The sequence below is a fragment of the Urtica dioica genome, chromosome 9 (assembly GCF_054948205.1).
Source record: "Urtica dioica subsp. dioica isolate 48M chromosome 9, U.dioica_male_clone48M_v1_H2, whole genome shotgun sequence".
Lineage (NCBI taxonomy): Eukaryota > Viridiplantae > Streptophyta > Magnoliopsida > Rosales > Urticaceae > Urtica > Urtica dioica.
The window spans coordinates 24,042,648-24,058,653 of NC_142764.1; the positions used below are offsets into that span (position 1 = coordinate 24,042,648).

A 16,006-nucleotide genomic window follows, 5' to 3' on the forward strand; every position below is an offset into this window, starting at 1 on the left:
TAAAGATTTTCAAGAAGAAAATCCTGGAACTTGATTAAAAAAAAAAAAAAAATTGACACAATATTACTAAACTCACATTAGATTATATAAATGAATCAAAATATAAAAATTTGACAATTTTTTTATTTATTTATAAAAAATATATTTTCATAACCGTTTTCTTATTTCATGACTGATCTATCACAAAATTTCAAAATCGTTACACAGAAAGTACGAAAGCTATTAGAATTTTTGTACAATTTATTTTGTAATAGAATTGTCAAATTTTATTTTTAGTGGATTTTGGTAATAACTTTGTACATATCTTTTTCTCGTAAATATAGTTGGAAAAAAAAAATTACACGTATTTGAAATGATCAAATATGGTTGAAATCCTAGTCTATTTCATGAGCCAGTTCTTTGGTCAGATTATCTGCCCGATCGTCATGTCCTCCGGCGAACGTGTAGACTTGATACGCAAGCTGAAATACCCTCCAAAGCATCTTTCCACTTCCCTCATTATATCTCTTCCCCTTTGACATTGACTCTCTTTTATCCTGCCAATTATATTAAATAAAAATAAATTCATATTTCATACAATGATTCTTATTCTAAAATATTCGACATTACTCGTAACGCCATTTCCATGCAGCTCGAAGAAACATCCACCATTGCCTCCTTAACCAGGACGAGGATGTTGAAGTCGAAATCGATGTTGTGGCTGCGAAATTTCTTCGATTCTTCGTCTTTAGTTTGTTCAATTGATCCCATGTCTTTTTTCACCTATATGATATTTTTTTTGCATCAATTTCAAGAACTCGTCGATAGTGAGTGTACATTTTGAGTATAAGGAATGTTTTAATACCTTGTCAAAGTAGCGTTCGACCTTGTCGAGGCCTTGATCGATTGGAGACTCGATCTTCCAGTTCCGAAGCTGGTTGAGGATTTTATCCAATTTCGTGAACAGCCCGGTCGCGGCTCTCAGAGCTTCTAACTTCTTTGTAGGAAAGTTTTCGAATTTCGACAAGACCTGAAAGGCTCGGAATTGTCCTCGTCAGTGACGCAAAGCATGTGCCAAACTCAATGGCATATATCTAAAAAGAACTTATTGTTTCTTGTTGTTTAGAATTTATTTTACTTGATCTTCTGTATCATTTAACATTTTCTTAGTCGTTTACAGTTTCATAAATCATGATCTTAAAATAAGATATTTGTGAAATTCTCCGTGCAAGTACGACACTCAAATGACTAGTGCATTATTTTCTAAACTGGTTTTTTAGCACTGGAAAAAATCACCTTTTGCTCATCGGTTAATTGCTCGAGAACCGATTCCACACCATTTTGAAATTTCAAGAGCTCACTCATATCCTTTGCTCGGAAAGAACTGATAGCGATTTCCATCTCCGCTATTGAACTCGAATACTTTCGAACATCTTCTTTGATTTTTTGGAAGTATGGTGAACTGAGTACAAAATATTCCAAAGAACTAATTAGCTAGGACAAACTGTTTTTCATAATAATAAAATAAAATTCTGCTTACTTTTTTGTCATCTCTGCCAAAGTATCAGCAAATCCTAGCTTCCCTCCAGAATTTGAATCTGTCCCCGATTTTCCCTTTCTCTCATCGGAGGGTTTGCCATCGAGAAGAGAAGTTCCTTCCAATTTGCTCTTGAGTTTTCTGTAAAGACTCCCCAATTGGGCTGACCTCTTCAACTTGGTGTTGACTTTCTTGGGCTGCAAGCCACCTGGCGGAGGAGGTGGCGGTGCCAGCGCTTTTTTCAACACCGGTATCGACTTCGCCGGGACTTTTTTGTGGGGTTGACTTTTTTGTGGTGGCTGAGAAATCAAATCCACCTTCTCTAAGTCTTCTATTTTCCCATGAGCTATTTCCCTTGTTTTTTGCTCTGCTCTTGAAGCAGAGGAATCAGAGCCCTCGACTTGTGAATTGAGGGCAAATTGGTCTTCATTTTGAGTATCCTTTGAGGCAATCTCATCTTTAAGCTCTTTGTCAACTCTCACTTTTTCATCAGGGCTGATTAGCTCTGTCTTCTTCTCTGTTTTCAAAGCAGTGTCCGAAAATTGGAGTCCGAGGTGGTTCTGGTTCAGTTTCCTCACAGCCTCAATTCTCAGTGTCAGAAGAAGAGGTGGCGCGTAACGCAATTCCACGCTCTCTTTATTCTCCGTGAAACAGTCGCTCCGGCAAAATTCCGACAAGACCGAAGTAGGCGTTGTCGGTGAATACTCGCTTTGGATTTCTCCGAATGGGTCAGTTTTCGATACGCAATCGTTCATTTGCTCGTCCGTCGTCTCAAACTTATCTCTCGCCATCTCGATTACGACGTCGAGCAAAGGCCCAGAAGTTTCGGCTGTATGATAATAAAAGATTAAAATGGTAAACAAGGTGTTTTCGAAAAAAAAAAGACTTTAAAATAAGGCGGCTCGGATAATTTCGACTAATTTAAATGGGTGACCACCAAACCTAATATTTTGAGAGATGGATATCTGTGAGTAAATTTTGACAAATTTCCTTTTTTTTTTATATATATATAGAAAGAAATACACATCTGTAGTTACTTTGTGACATTGAAGTCACAAAAACACTGATTATTTTGTGACAAATGTTGTCACAAAATTGAGTGTTTTGTGACAATATTGTCACAAAGTAATCATAATGTGTTTTTTTTTTATATAGAAAAAGAAAAATTATCTCAATATTGTGACAATATGTGGTTTCATAGGTATGTGGACTTTAATCCATTGAGAAATTAGTTGAGAGAACGATACAGAGATCAGTAGGGCTGCAGTGCAAATACAACGTGAAAATCGACTATATTTTGATATAAAATCTACTCATGTACCAAACAAATAAATAAATAAAGTCACATGTCGCATTTTTGAAGCTCTGTCAAAAAAATTGATACAAATTAGGCCAAAGGACCATGGGTGCATAATTTTCAAAAATTCTGTAAATACCCGTATAAAAAAAAATTAGTCAATTTACCAAACACATAAAGTTCAGTAATTATGGATACTAATAAGCCACAAAATAAGAAGCGAAATTGCATACCGAGCTCTAAATCGTGTTTGAATTTTTTCATTACCGGGTCGCCATTTTTCATCCAAGAGTCTCCAGTAGATTTCAAAGATTTGCACAATGTCTGCTTATAATTATAGAACGTAATATATTAATTCATTTAAAAAAGAATAGTTTCAAAGCTAATTTATTTCGGTTCATACACATTAAGACCTGTTCAAAAGACGAATCACTCAATTCTGATAATGGCTTGTGAGCTATAATCTCAGGGTAAACGCTCTTGAGATCTCGAATCAGCCCCAAAGCTATCTGCATGTTATACATTACTTCTCATATTTGTAAAATAAATAAATAAAAATACCTCGCTTAAGTGGATTAATTGAAACCTGGTTTAAGGAAGCAGAGGCATCAGAAGCGGGTAAGTCAAGAAAATCTCTGAAGGCAAAGATCTTCTTTCGAAGTTCCATGGTCGCCATTAAAACTTCGATCAGCAACACTTTTCCGATACCACAGTTTTCGTTTTGCAACCTATTTACCATATAATTCACACACACAAAAAAGAAAAAGAAAAAAAAAATTATAACCGTGTTATTGGTAATGCAAATGAATAATCGTATTGAGAAAGAATTGTAGTAGTCTATATCCAGTACAATGGAATGCCAAATTAGTAAACATAATAAGAAATAATTAAGAGGAAATAAAAGCCATAAAGAGGGAATAATAGTAAAATAGGAAACTGCATCTAATAATTGGATTGGTAACAAGGGAAATAAAAACACCTGCGTGATTTAAAAGAGCATGAAATATCAAGTTAATTTGTACCAATCACTTGTTATTGAAGAAAGGCGATGAACAGAAACAGTTTCCTGTAACAATTTTTATTTCCCAGAACGAAATCTTGTAAAAAAAAAAGAAAAAAAGAGAGAGAGAGAGAAACAATGCTAACGAAAGATGATCACAAATAAAATAAAATAAAAAAAAAGTCCACGGGGTTTTGGCTTGGGCAAGAAGGTAGTCCAATAAGCAATATGTCTATAATTAAGTTTTTTTTTTTTTTTTTGACATTATTGATCAAAGTTATATGATATAATTGCAGTAGAAGCGCATGTGGTATTATTGATCATATTATATAATTTATGATAAATTTTAAGGGGCATGCATTTCTGCAGCTTATGAGACCTGAACTCAAAATCTTTCAGACGAGTTATGTGTGAGATTACTATTAGATCAAATTAGCTATCACCTATATTTAAAATATTAACATGCAAAAAAATTGCAATGTTGAAAATAATAAAATTGAATAGAGTATACTTGTGTAGAAAATATCATGGCGTGCATATCATTCATGACAAAGTCTGATACGGGAAACGTTTTTTTTTCGTCCAAATAGAAAGAGTGCTGTAGAGGTTTAGTTTTATAATAAACACTTAAATATACAACAAACTTGCAAATAACTTATAATAGAGAAGTTGAGTAATACAAAGAATATTTAAGGTCGCTCTAGTTATATGGTCATATTGAAACATGATTTTTGGTATATAGCTGACGTTTGAGAAAATATAATTAATTGGCCACCAAAACACTTAACCAAAATAAACAAGACTATATTGCCCAAAAACCAATTACAGCATATTATTTGACCGAATATTAGAATTTCATTTTTTTTTAAAATAAGTCATTAATACTCTTTGATTATCGACGCTAAAAACGAGGGAAAAAATCCATCAAAACATGCAACCATGTTATACAACCATGTAACACTCACGCCAATTCATTTTCTCAATCGAAAAAAGGTTCTTCGCACGAAAAAAAAACTTGCATATTTGCAAAGTCGCTCTCAGTTGAAACCAGATTGATCCCAAGTATTTTTTACGACCTTTTGCTTACTGTTAATTGTTAATAATTTGAAAAGTCGTTGTTCGGTTAACATGTTTGGTCCAATATAATTTAGGTTTCGTTTCAGAAAATAGTAACACATGAACTCGGTTTTTTTGCTTCTCAAATCGTTGATGAGGATAGCTCATGACTATCAGTTAGCGATTGGAGTATTACAATAAATTGTCATTTCTGGTAATCTATTGGAGTATTACAATAAAGTGTCATTTATGGTAATCTGTAGTTCGATTGTGGTTGATTTGGATATTTTATGGTTCTTATGCATAAAAAGCATATGCATAAAAATAATTTCAGAAATTGCATGTTATTTTTTACTAACAAAATAACTATGTATAGGTACGTCACCAAGATGTATTTGGCAATATGGGAAGAAATCATGCAAAAGACGATGAATGCAAGACTATTGTATTGCGCACTCGTTCACAACACATTTATCTTTCTTTCACAATTTATGATGCTTTTAAAACATTTTGAGCATCAATTTTTCATTCATCTTAGCTCCGATTTTAAATAACCGATCTTATACCTCTCGCAAAGAGGAATAAGACTCTGGTCAAACTTTTTATTTTCGATGAATGGACCCCACTCAAATATTTATCACAAATCAGCCAATTAAATGATATTAAATACTCTTTAATATCATTAACAACACAAAATACTTACGAGTTCTCTCACTTCTACTCAACTCACTCTTCCTCAAATGGTTGATCTACACTTATAATTGTACGTGATCTACAATACCATGAATACAAACCTTATTATGTCCCTCGCAAGAAACCGTGACGAAGAAAAAAAAAATCACACTCAAGAACAATAATGTTTTTGCTCAATACTCTCACAAAGTTCCAAGTGTGTAACCAAAATATTGTGGGCGAACTTTCTCTTTTATAGGAGTCAAAACCTAGCATTCATTGCCTTGCTAGGGTTTCCTTACATGATTGCCTTGTTATGATTTGGTGGAGAGATAATCATAAACGAATCAAACTTTAAATTAGACTTGCGCTAAAATAACTGCCGAATCTATTGCGATCAGCCAAACATCACATGTATTTCTAAAGGTTAAGAACATGATGTAGGAATCTTGGAAACAGTTTTACCAAACTATAAAATTAGCCAATTAACATAAACAAAAATTAATTTAACGGAGTCTATTTTGTATCAATGAGAGAAAAGTAAATAAATTTTTATTTTTTTATAATATTGTAGCTAAGTAATACTTATTTCAATTTTTGTATCTTAATTTTAAGTGGTACATATATATTAAATCTTATTTTGTATTTATTTGTTGGGTAGCTTTATTGAAGCTTATAAATTACATGGTAGCTAAGAATTGGTTAATAACTACAAATTAAGCATTCGAATTCATCAACATACAACAAAAAAAGATCATTATGGATATAATACTTGTGATTATTTTTGTCTAGTATATGTAACATGAATACGAAAAAGATAATAAAAATAAAGCTTGTCACTGCATCGAAGATCAATGAGCCAGAAGTATGTTTCTGATATTAATTTGATTATCTTGTGGTCCTTATCTTGTTAATAACACGAGTCTCACTAATAGCAACAAACACAACACCAACCAACAATCAAGTAGTAACATCTCATTTTATTAACAATTAAAATCTATAAAAATGTTTATTACAGGATAAAGAAAATAAATTAAAATTGCAACATCACACCTTCTATGATGCTAAGCATATCTAAAATAAAGAAATTATTAGATATCCCTAAAAATTGTTAAACATAGGTTAGATCCAAAATCACATGTTTAAAACGACCTAATTAGTTACAAATCTCATAAACAAATTAGAAAGCTAGAAACGTGGGATATGTAAAAAAAAAAAAATTGATTTATAAATTTCGGTTTATTCAATATTTTTATTTACTATAATCGTTTATATTTGTTTTATTTAGATTTGTTAAAACGTGACTACTAAATATAATTACAATTGTATGATTTATAGCCATGAAGGTAATATAGATTTTTGGAATTTTCTATATGAATTAAGGAAAAATATCAATATTATCCTCTGTATTTAATTGAAATGCGAGATTCGTCCCCTCAGCTTTCAGAAAATATCATATATCTCCACTCAATTTAATATAAATGACACGTACCTCTCTTTTTATATATAATATCTCAAATACTACCATTTTTCGTTTATTTGTAAAAAACTAAACTTTTCAAAATGCCCTTAATGAAATAACTCTTTATTTTTTTATATAAAAATATTAAATCAAAATATTTATTTATAAAAAGTTAAGGATTTTTTTTTGTTTAATGAGAGCTTTTGATTTCCTTTCTTATAAAATAGTAAATAAATATTTATTTTATTAAGGATATTTTGGGGAATTCAAATTTTATTTTTATAAAAAATAAACGAAAAGGGTGGTATTTGCAATATAACAAATTTTTAGGGGAAGTACTTATGATTTATATTAAACTGAAATGAGATGTTTGATATTTTTGAAAATTGAGAAAATAAATCGTGCATTTTGGTTGAACACATAAAATATTATTGGTATTTTGATGAATGACTATATAAAAGTAACTAAATATAAATTAAATTATAAAATTTAGCCAAACATTAGTTAAATGGTATAATATTGGGTTCTATAGTTATATAGAAATTTTTACTTTGCATAATAGTTAATATTTATCTAATAATAGTTTAACAACTTTGTCCAAATAATTACTGCTTATTAATTGAATTATTTGGAAAAATTATTAATTTAATTACAATTAATAGAATTAGTGATTAACTAATTATAATTAACAAAACGTCGATTATTTAACAAATAATAAGTTTGACATTGCTTGCTTATAAATTTTTATAATATTTATGTTTTATAAAATTGTTTAATTTGATACACAGCCCTAAAAATAATACAAGTTAAAACCCTGCCACAATTAGTTGTCTCTTCCCATCTCTCAGTCTATTCTTCGCGGTTTCAAACAGGAAAAAAAAAAAAAAAAACATTGCAGACACGACGAAGCCCACCGGTTTCCGCCGCCGGTCCGCCGTCGTCTTCCATTGCCGCACGGTCGCTCTCACTCTCTCTCGGACTCAGGTTTCTCTCTCTGTCTCCATCGCTTCCGCTGCGGCGCGAGCCCAGGCCAGTCCGGTCATGTCTCAGTTCCTTTCTTTCTTTTGACCACGGTCCTTGAGAATTCAGTTCACATACCAGTGAGCTCTCTGGTGGCTTCAGAATCCTTTCTTTTTCCCAGCGTAAACCCCGGAAAACGAGCAAAAGAGAGTTTTCTCATCCATGGCGGTCGGAGTCGCAGAGAAGCCTCTAGAAGAAGAGGCCTCTGTCGCTCGCTTCTACAAGCTTGTTCTCAGCTGGGACTACTTTCTTATACTCAAACACGCCAATGTAAGTCTGTCTGCTATATTCGAATAGGCTTTTTCTGTGATTGTGTCTGTAAACAGGATTTCTGAGTGATTGCAGAAGAAACAGAAGGACGAGATCGCTGAAGGAGGCGATTTGGGGCTGAAGAAGGTGAAGGACAAGTACGAAAATGCCGATGATTATATCTCAACCTTTGAGCCCCTTTTACTCGAAGAAGTCAAGGCTCAGATTTCCCAGACGAAGAAGGACGATTCTTATGGTAATCGCTCGTCTGTTATGTCGGAAGTTTCTGTGTTGTAGAATTTAGTGCCAAGGTTTCATTTTGTTGCAGTGGCGGAATGGGAGACCAGAGTGGTCGTGGAATGCAATGAGATCAACGGATTTCACACAATTGTGGTTAATACGGCCGAGCAAGAGGAGTTCATATCGCAGAACGATCTCTTGCTTCTTTCGAAAGTCAAGGTAATTGTAATTGTTGAGTGGAATCTCCGGATTAACGATTTTTATAGACTTCTTTAAGTGTGGAAGATAAATGTATTTTGATAAATGACCATTCTTGGCATAAAAATGGTTAGAATACATACGAACATCATCTATTTCAGTACATTAGAATCTCCCTATTGCTACATATTCAATTAGTTACTAATTATACCCCAGTTAGAAAGTAATGCTATTCATGAAACTCCAAGTAGGTGGAAATGATTAGAATCTAGGAGCTTCTCTGTTTGAAATTCACGTGGACAAACAACGCATGTTTGATTTCATATTTTAGAGGGATAAAAGTAAAAAAACTAATTGTGTTTCACGAGATTATTTGAATAAAAGAGAGGTGAACCATAAAATAACGTTGCTCTGAACATGCCGTTATATATCACAGATTCAAGATGGTGCGAGACTCCCTACAACTTATGCATTTGCGTTAGTAGAGAGCTGCCAACACACACGGATTGTTCTTAGGCTATATCTCGCCGGAGAGTTCACGAACGGGAAAACTGATATCGTCGAGCCTTCGCCGAGGCTTTCTAGCATCCGGTCCTTGATCACCTCTGTGAAAGAAGCAGAGAGACTCTTTTACAGTCTCAAGGTAATTATAGCGTGTAAATTGAATTCGAACATTTTATGCTTTGACAAACAAAGCTGCCTTTCCCTTTTTCGACGTGTATTCTGCTACAAGATTTTGTATGAAATCGAATTGATGTCTGTGGACACACTGTGGATATACGAATCTAGAATTGAATTGTTAATGTTATATCTCGTGGGACTCTGTTACTTAGAGAACCAACCATGTTGGCTGTTATAAGTTCTTTACATTCTAGTATTCGATCGTTGACTCAGTGTCTTCTGCAGATTTGCAGTTTATCAACAATTACTCGTGAATTTTTGGCGCTTCATTCTATTAGATCTCTTCCGTTTAGAGACTTAATAATAACAGCAACTGAGCAAACATCCGATTTGGAAAATCAGGCCTGGAAAATTTCTAGACCTCTGGAAGAATACATAAAAGAAAATCTTAATAAATCTCAATGTGACGCTATCCAGGTAATCAACGTTTAGTGTGACTTTTCTGTACAGCGGTGGTAGTCTTAAATCTTTATGATTATGTTTGTACTTGTATCTAGAAAGATTTCCAAACAAATTTTCAAGGCATGATAGGCTTTGTGGCCCACAAATTATCTTCCCCTTGTTATTTTCTCTTCTCGTGAGTCTATATTTGAATGGTCTCTAGTAGAGGACTTAATATTTTTTTTCCCCTTAATGCAGGCTGGGTTGTCACGCAAGCCTTTTGTACTGATACAGGTTTGCATGATGTCTTCTTTGAGATTTGTTATCAATAATTAATACTATTTCTACAAAACCGCTTCTCAGTTCATTTCAATTGTATCAATAGATTAATATTCGAGCGACTTATTCATAGTGTAGTGTGATCTGTAAAACATCTTTTTTATTGCACAGTATCTAATAGTTCCAACAAAAGCTTACTAAAAATCTTTTTTTCCTCCTACAAAAAAGGTTACAAAGATAAACATATATTTCTCGCTTCTTCTTCTTCTTTTTTTTTTTTTTTTTTTTTTTTTTTTTTTTTTTTTTGTTGCTAATGGTATATAATATGTAGATGCTGAACCAGTGCTTATGTTTAGGGTCCTCCAGGAACTGGAAAGACACAAACCATCCTCGGTATTCTCAGTGCAATTTTGCATGCAACACCAACAAGACTACTTTCTAGGTGAGAAACAAACAATTATCTATATATTAATTTTTGTAGCAGTCACTTTTGATTTATTTTATTTGCTGATGTTCTTTTTAGCCATTGACCATCCTTCTCATGTAGGCGAGGATTGCTCAACGTAAAGCGTGATTCAAGGTTATCCGTTCAAGAAACGTATGTGCTTCTATGGCTGTTTTTGAATTCTGAGGAAGTTCAGTATATCCCCTTTGGCAATCTTAATCCAGGGTTAATTTGTATTCTTGTGATGTGTTTAGTTATTTATTAGCCTTTTAGTTTCCTTGTTAAAAGAAAAAGTATGTGCTATCTTACTGCTTAGTGTTGGAAAAAAAAAAGATAGTGTCACAATTCATTAACTGTTATTGTTACGATACTTTTGTTTAGTTGCTGTATTTCCCATTTCCATTTCTTTTATCTGCTATATCTTGATTTATTGTCATTTCTTCATTTTGTGATTCACATTTATTCCTTGTAGTCTTTCCTGTTCTTTTTGTTTTTTTTATAATTATTATTTCGGTTTTATTTTAAATCATTTCTTATACCTTCCTGCCCGCCGTAGGATAAAGTATGTTTTTCATGCTGTCCTCTTACTATTCACTTATGGGTTTGTTACGTTTTGAAGGAATAATCATTGGCAACAAGCATCTCCATGGCTTACTAATAGTAATCCTAGGGATGATATTATGCCTGTTGATGGTAATGATGGTTTTTACCCAACCACGGGAAATGAATTGGTAAGTTCTTCCTTTTTTTACCATTTATTTATTTGTTTTATTTTTTAGTTTATTTTCATTTCTTCGCCTTCTTGTTTTTCGACCAAGTTATATTATTTATTCTTATTCTCTGCAGAAACCTGAAGTAGTCAATTCCAGCCGTAAGTATCGTGTACGTGTACTTGTTTGTGCTCCTTCAAACTCTGCACTAGATGAGATTGTGTTGCGAGTTTTAAACAACGGTATATCTCTTACCCATGCCTTTATGTGCAGTGGATTATTGTTGTTGAATCTTATCGTGTCCTTGAATTTTTCTTTCTGAGAGCATCTGTTTGAAATTGTCACGAGCATTAGACAATCTCATTTGACCCAAATTTTATTTTTGATGAGTTTATTGAATTTACAAACTCCTATATCTGGTCCACTGAATCGGCTTGCAACTTTCATTTATCATTTTTCGTAAATGTCTGATCCATTTATGGTTCCTCAGGTATTCGTGATGAAAATGATCGTGTCTATAGTCCGAAAATTGTACGTATTGGTCTTAAGGCACATCATTCTGTCCGAGCTGTCTCAATGGACAACCTGGTAAGTGTAAAATTGCCAGTACCGACCTTTATATCCTATTTTCTTATGGGAACAAAAGAAAAAAAAATGTATTAGAACATCACATCCTCTCACCTCAACCAACCATCTATTCTTTTGAAAGGGTTTGGTGAGTAAGCCATTAGTTATTACATTTTTAAGGGACCTTAAAATTACACTGTTCACTTTCCATTACAAAATATGTATCTCCAAGAAAAAAGTATAATGGAATAATTCGGATTTACTCGAGTAATTTGATGATTTTCCTGAATCTGGTTAAGGTTTTTTGGGGTTGTAGAAGAGAACTGATTGTAAAATGATTTGTGTTTCAGGTAAAGCAAAAGAATGAAAGCATGGAAGTTGATAAAGAGAGAGCAGTGGGAAAGGACCGAGACAGTGTTCGTGCTGCGATTTTGGAGGAGGCTGTGATTGTATGCAAATTTACTTCAGTTAGTAGCTTCAACATTACCTGGTCATGACTTTCTTCCTAATACTCTACAATTACAGGTCTTCTCTACGCTTAGTTTCAGTGGCTCAGCACTTTTCAGTAAATGGAATCGTGGGTTTGATGTTGTTATAATAGACGAAGCTGCCCAAGCCGTAAGTCGGTCAGCTAGTTTCTTTATTATTATTATTATTTTTGCACTCGGGATCGGGTTATCTATGATGTAATTATTAATTTTCAACCATTTTAGAGTCCCCAGAAAAAAATCATTTATATCAGAATGCTTTTAATTGTGTTTATTCATGTATGTTTCTCGATATTAATCTTTTGTACCTTCTATCCTTACTAAGCAATCTATCTGATATTCGTTATGTATTTTGGCCAGGTAGAGCCAGCGATCCTTGTTCCATTGGGCAATGGGTGCAAACAAGTATTTCTGGTAAAATTCTGATGTTACTGGACATGCTTTTGTAATAGTAGTTGGTATTTTTTTCATTTCGTTGCATTTTGCTTCACACTAAAATTTTCTTATCTTATGTTTTCATTGATTTACTTATATGTGTAACTTCATAGGTTGGGGACCCAGTTCAACTCCCTGCTACTGTAATTTCTCCTAGTGCTGAGAAATTTGGGTAAAACTAAATTCGCTTATATTTAAGTCAACGTTATTCATTGGAAACCTCTTGTGAACATCGGCTTAAATCTTGTTTTATTTATTTATTTCAGGTATGGACGTAGCATGTTTGAGAGATTTCAGAGGGCTGGTTATCCAGTGACCATGCTGAAGACCCAATACCGAATGCACCCAGAGGTGAAGATGACACATCATTTATTTGGAAACTCGATGAAATTGTAATTATGGCTAATGGAACTTAACAAACCCGTCAATGTGACTCTACGTTCAACCATTTAAATATCATTCGACAACAAAACAAACCCTTCAAAATCATCACTAGTCACCACTTTTTCTCCCTTCAAATTCAGTTTTCATTACAAGCATGTGCTATAACCGATTCCACATGCCTTTCTTGGTTCACAGACTAGCTTTAAACTATATCTTACTGAACCGTGATATGTTGATGCAGATAAGAAGCTTTCCTTCTGGCGAGTTTTACGGAGAGTCGTTGGAGGATGGCCCTAATATTAGGGATCAGACGAGACGCTCATGGCACGATTATCGCTGTTTCGGGCCGTTTTCCTTCTTTGATCTGCACGAAGGGAAAGAATCCCAACCAACGGGAAGTGGATCGTGGGTCAATGTTGACGAAGTGGAATTTGTTTTCCTCTTGTACCAAAAGTTGGTGAGTACGTATCCAGAGCTCAAGTCAAGTCAGAACTTTGCGATTATATCTCCGTATAGCGCACAAGTAAGTCTTTTCAAAGAGCGTTTCAAGAATACATTTGGGGTCGACTCGGAGAAAGTGGTGGATATCACCACCGTTGACGGTTGCCAGGTAAACTGTCTCATTCTTTTCTATTGTATTTTTGTCCCCAATAGAATGATAGCATTCAGATAAGACAAAGTCTGTTGAGCAGTGGCCAACCTAATTTTCAATTTTTTTTAGCAAATAACCCTTTTTTTATTTTTATTTATTTATAGAATAAAATAAAAGTTAAGCCCTTGATTACTTTAATAGTCTTTATTTTCGTAATTTATCCAATAAATTTAAAATTGATCCCTACAAATATCTCTATAATTTAAAAAATACTGAAATTTTAGGACAAAATACTATTTTTTTTTAACTAATTTTAAGTTTTTTTTTTCCTCTCTCTCTCTCTCTCTCTGTCTTCAAATTTGTATTGATTTTTACCTTACGGAGATTTATTTTGACATTCAGCACCCCCTAAATTTTGAATTTGACATTTAGCCCCCTTAAATTTTGAATTTTGACACTTAGCCGAGCATACTTATGTTAATGACGCTGATTATCCTTTGCGCAGGGGCGAGAAAAGGATGTGGCCATATTTTGTTGTGTTAGGGCAAGTGCGACCAAAGGCATAGGATTTGTATCCGATTATAGGAGAATGAACGTCGGGATAACGAGAGCAAAGTCTTCTGTCTTGGTATGATCTAGTATTATTTTAATCTTTATTTTTGAACAACTCAAACTAAATTGCGAGACTTGAATTTAGGTGGTCGGATCCGCGTCAACGCTGAAAAGGGGCGACAAACATTGGAATAACCTAGTGCAAAGTGCCGAGAAGAGAGATTGTATGTTCAAGGTAAACCAATATTGCCACACAATCCAAATAATTTTTTTCTTCCATTCTATCGATGCTCTTTGTGTCATTATAGATCTAGATGTGACCCTAAAAACCCCGAATTCGTGGTCGCGTCAGGTCTCGAAGCCGTACACTTCATTTTTCCGCGAGGAGAACCTAAAATTGATGAAAGTGAAGGACGAGTCGACGGTGGCAGAGGCAGATCACGAGGCCGAAGTGGACGGAAATGTGGTGCCCTACAACGCTGCCGATGCTGAGCAGCCACAAGAAGACGAAAACAACTTCGGAGATGGTGACATGGACTTGGACGACGCAGGTGGCGATGAAGACTGATTCATAATTCTTAATGTAGATTATTATTATTAATTTTATTTTAAATATGTGGGCCTCCTATTGGTATTCATTTTGCTGCATTCATTACAGATATTATACTGTAAATTACTCTCAATTAATGAAGTTCTTTAGATTTGCGTTTTACTTATTGTGCTGAAATCTAAAAAAGCCCTCCTCTCCATAAGCCTTACCACCTCGGTCTCGAACATTCTTTTCGTCTCACCCAATTTCCCTCTGCTTTGTCCTCATCACTTGCTATGGCGGCTTATAAAGATGGAACTCTGAGAAAAGGTGTCAAGAAAGAAAGGCCTCTCTACACTCACTTCAAAATGTTGGGGACAAGTGAATGTTCTGGAGGAGGAGTGAGTCTCAAGGTCCTCAGACTCAATTCATTCTCCACAATGGCCTCTCTCATACCTGACTTTTGTCTCATCAACAAGTCATGGAAATTCCGCTACAGAAGTCAACTCAGCTCTTATGATATAGGTGCTTGTTGTCTTGATGAATTATGTTACTGGTATTGACTGTTGAGAAGGACTAGATTATTAGGTGCATCCATGCATATATGTGCTGATCTTCAACAGGAGAGTTTTATGTGGAGATGTTGAAGTTAACCTTGACTTGACGCTCAAAAGATGTAATTTGTTTGTCCCTAGTTTCAAATTTAAATTTTTTGTCTGTCGGTGTTTTGACTAATTGTTCCAATTTCAAGTCATATTTATAGACACTAGTTTCTTGATTCAGGACACGCCAAGATTGAGAACGATTGACAATGGTGAAATAAATGAGATCTATATGTGTAGATTGACTACGATCATAACAATGTGCAATCTTACATCAATAAAGTCTCAAATATGGCATAACAGACATGGTCATTTTCTTTTAAGAAGTTGAAACATTTGAAGACTACTCTTTACTACTTTCATCTTAATAAACATAAACCTTGTTACATACGTTCATTAGGTAAACAATAAAGATTATATTTTACTCCTTCAAATAAACTCTTGGAGAGGCCTTTTGATCTTGTACATTGATGTGGAGGAGCCTTAATAAATTCCTTCAGATGCAGCTCAAAGGTTATTCATAACTAGTAGTAGATGATGTGTACACGATTTTGTAAGGTTTATTTCGTGAAGTACAAGTCATAAGTGTGATGTCATTCCCTATTTTGCACTATGATTAAAAAATAAAATACAATAGAAATCCCATTTGTC

General features: G+C 34.0%; 2 protein-coding genes across 2 annotated transcripts; one reads left to right on the plus strand and one right to left on the minus strand.

The window, feature by feature from the left end:
- Positions 1 to 214: 214 nt before the first annotated feature.
- On the minus strand, positions 215 to 7,951 carry LOC149386014 (uncharacterized). The gene is made up of 10 exons (XM_089626453.1): positions 7,895 to 7,951; positions 3,836 to 3,879; positions 3,400 to 3,541; positions 3,227 to 3,322; positions 3,047 to 3,137; positions 1,520 to 2,345; positions 1,276 to 1,441; positions 845 to 1,009; positions 610 to 762; positions 215 to 536 (listed from the first exon to the last, which is right to left on the minus strand). Exons 1-10 carry the CDS (start codon positions 7,949 to 7,951, stop codon positions 375 to 377), a joined length of 1,902 nt encoding a protein of 633 aa, XP_089482579.1. The 3' UTR covers positions 215 to 374.
- Positions 7,846 to 14,936, plus strand: MAA3 (P-loop containing nucleoside triphosphate hydrolases superfamily protein). The gene is made up of 20 exons (XM_089626609.1): positions 7,846 to 8,293; positions 8,369 to 8,528; positions 8,601 to 8,731; positions 9,147 to 9,353; positions 9,617 to 9,808; positions 10,031 to 10,066; positions 10,408 to 10,493; positions 10,599 to 10,649; positions 11,116 to 11,227; positions 11,343 to 11,448; positions 11,697 to 11,794; positions 12,124 to 12,222; positions 12,299 to 12,391; positions 12,622 to 12,675; positions 12,810 to 12,868; positions 12,963 to 13,047; positions 13,322 to 13,690; positions 14,178 to 14,300; positions 14,370 to 14,459; positions 14,577 to 14,936. Exons 1-20 carry the CDS (start codon positions 8,186 to 8,188, stop codon positions 14,790 to 14,792), a joined length of 2,475 nt encoding a protein of 824 aa, XP_089482735.1. The 5' UTR covers positions 7,846 to 8,185; the 3' UTR covers positions 14,793 to 14,936.
- The last annotated feature ends 1,070 nt before the right edge of the window (positions 14,937 to 16,006 follow it).

Excerpts from the sequence above, each read along its gene's own strand:
- MAA3 (XM_089626609.1), top strand. The coding sequence starts at position 8,186 with ATGGCGGTCGGAGTCGCAGAGAAGCCTCTAGAAGAAGAGGCCTCTGTC. Across the intron at positions 11,795-12,123 it reads CTGTCTCAATGGACAACCTG|GTAAAGCAAAAGAATGAAAG; the intron begins GTAAGTGTAAAA and ends TTTGTGTTTCAG. Across the intron at positions 12,392-12,621 it reads TAGACGAAGCTGCCCAAGCC|GTAGAGCCAGCGATCCTTGT; the intron begins GTAAGTCGGTCA and ends TATTTTGGCCAG.
- LOC149386014 (XM_089626453.1), bottom strand. The coding sequence starts at position 7,951 with ATGGAAGACGACGGCGGACCGGCGGCGGAAACCGGTGGGCTTCGTCGT. Across the intron at positions 3,323-3,399 it reads CCTCTGCTTCCTTAAACCAG|ATAGCTTTGGGGCTGATTCG; the intron begins GTTTCAATTAAT and ends TATAACATGCAG. Across the intron at positions 2,346-3,046 it reads CAAACACGATTTAGAGCTCG|CCGAAACTTCTGGGCCTTTG; the intron begins GTATGCAATTTC and ends ATTATCATACAG.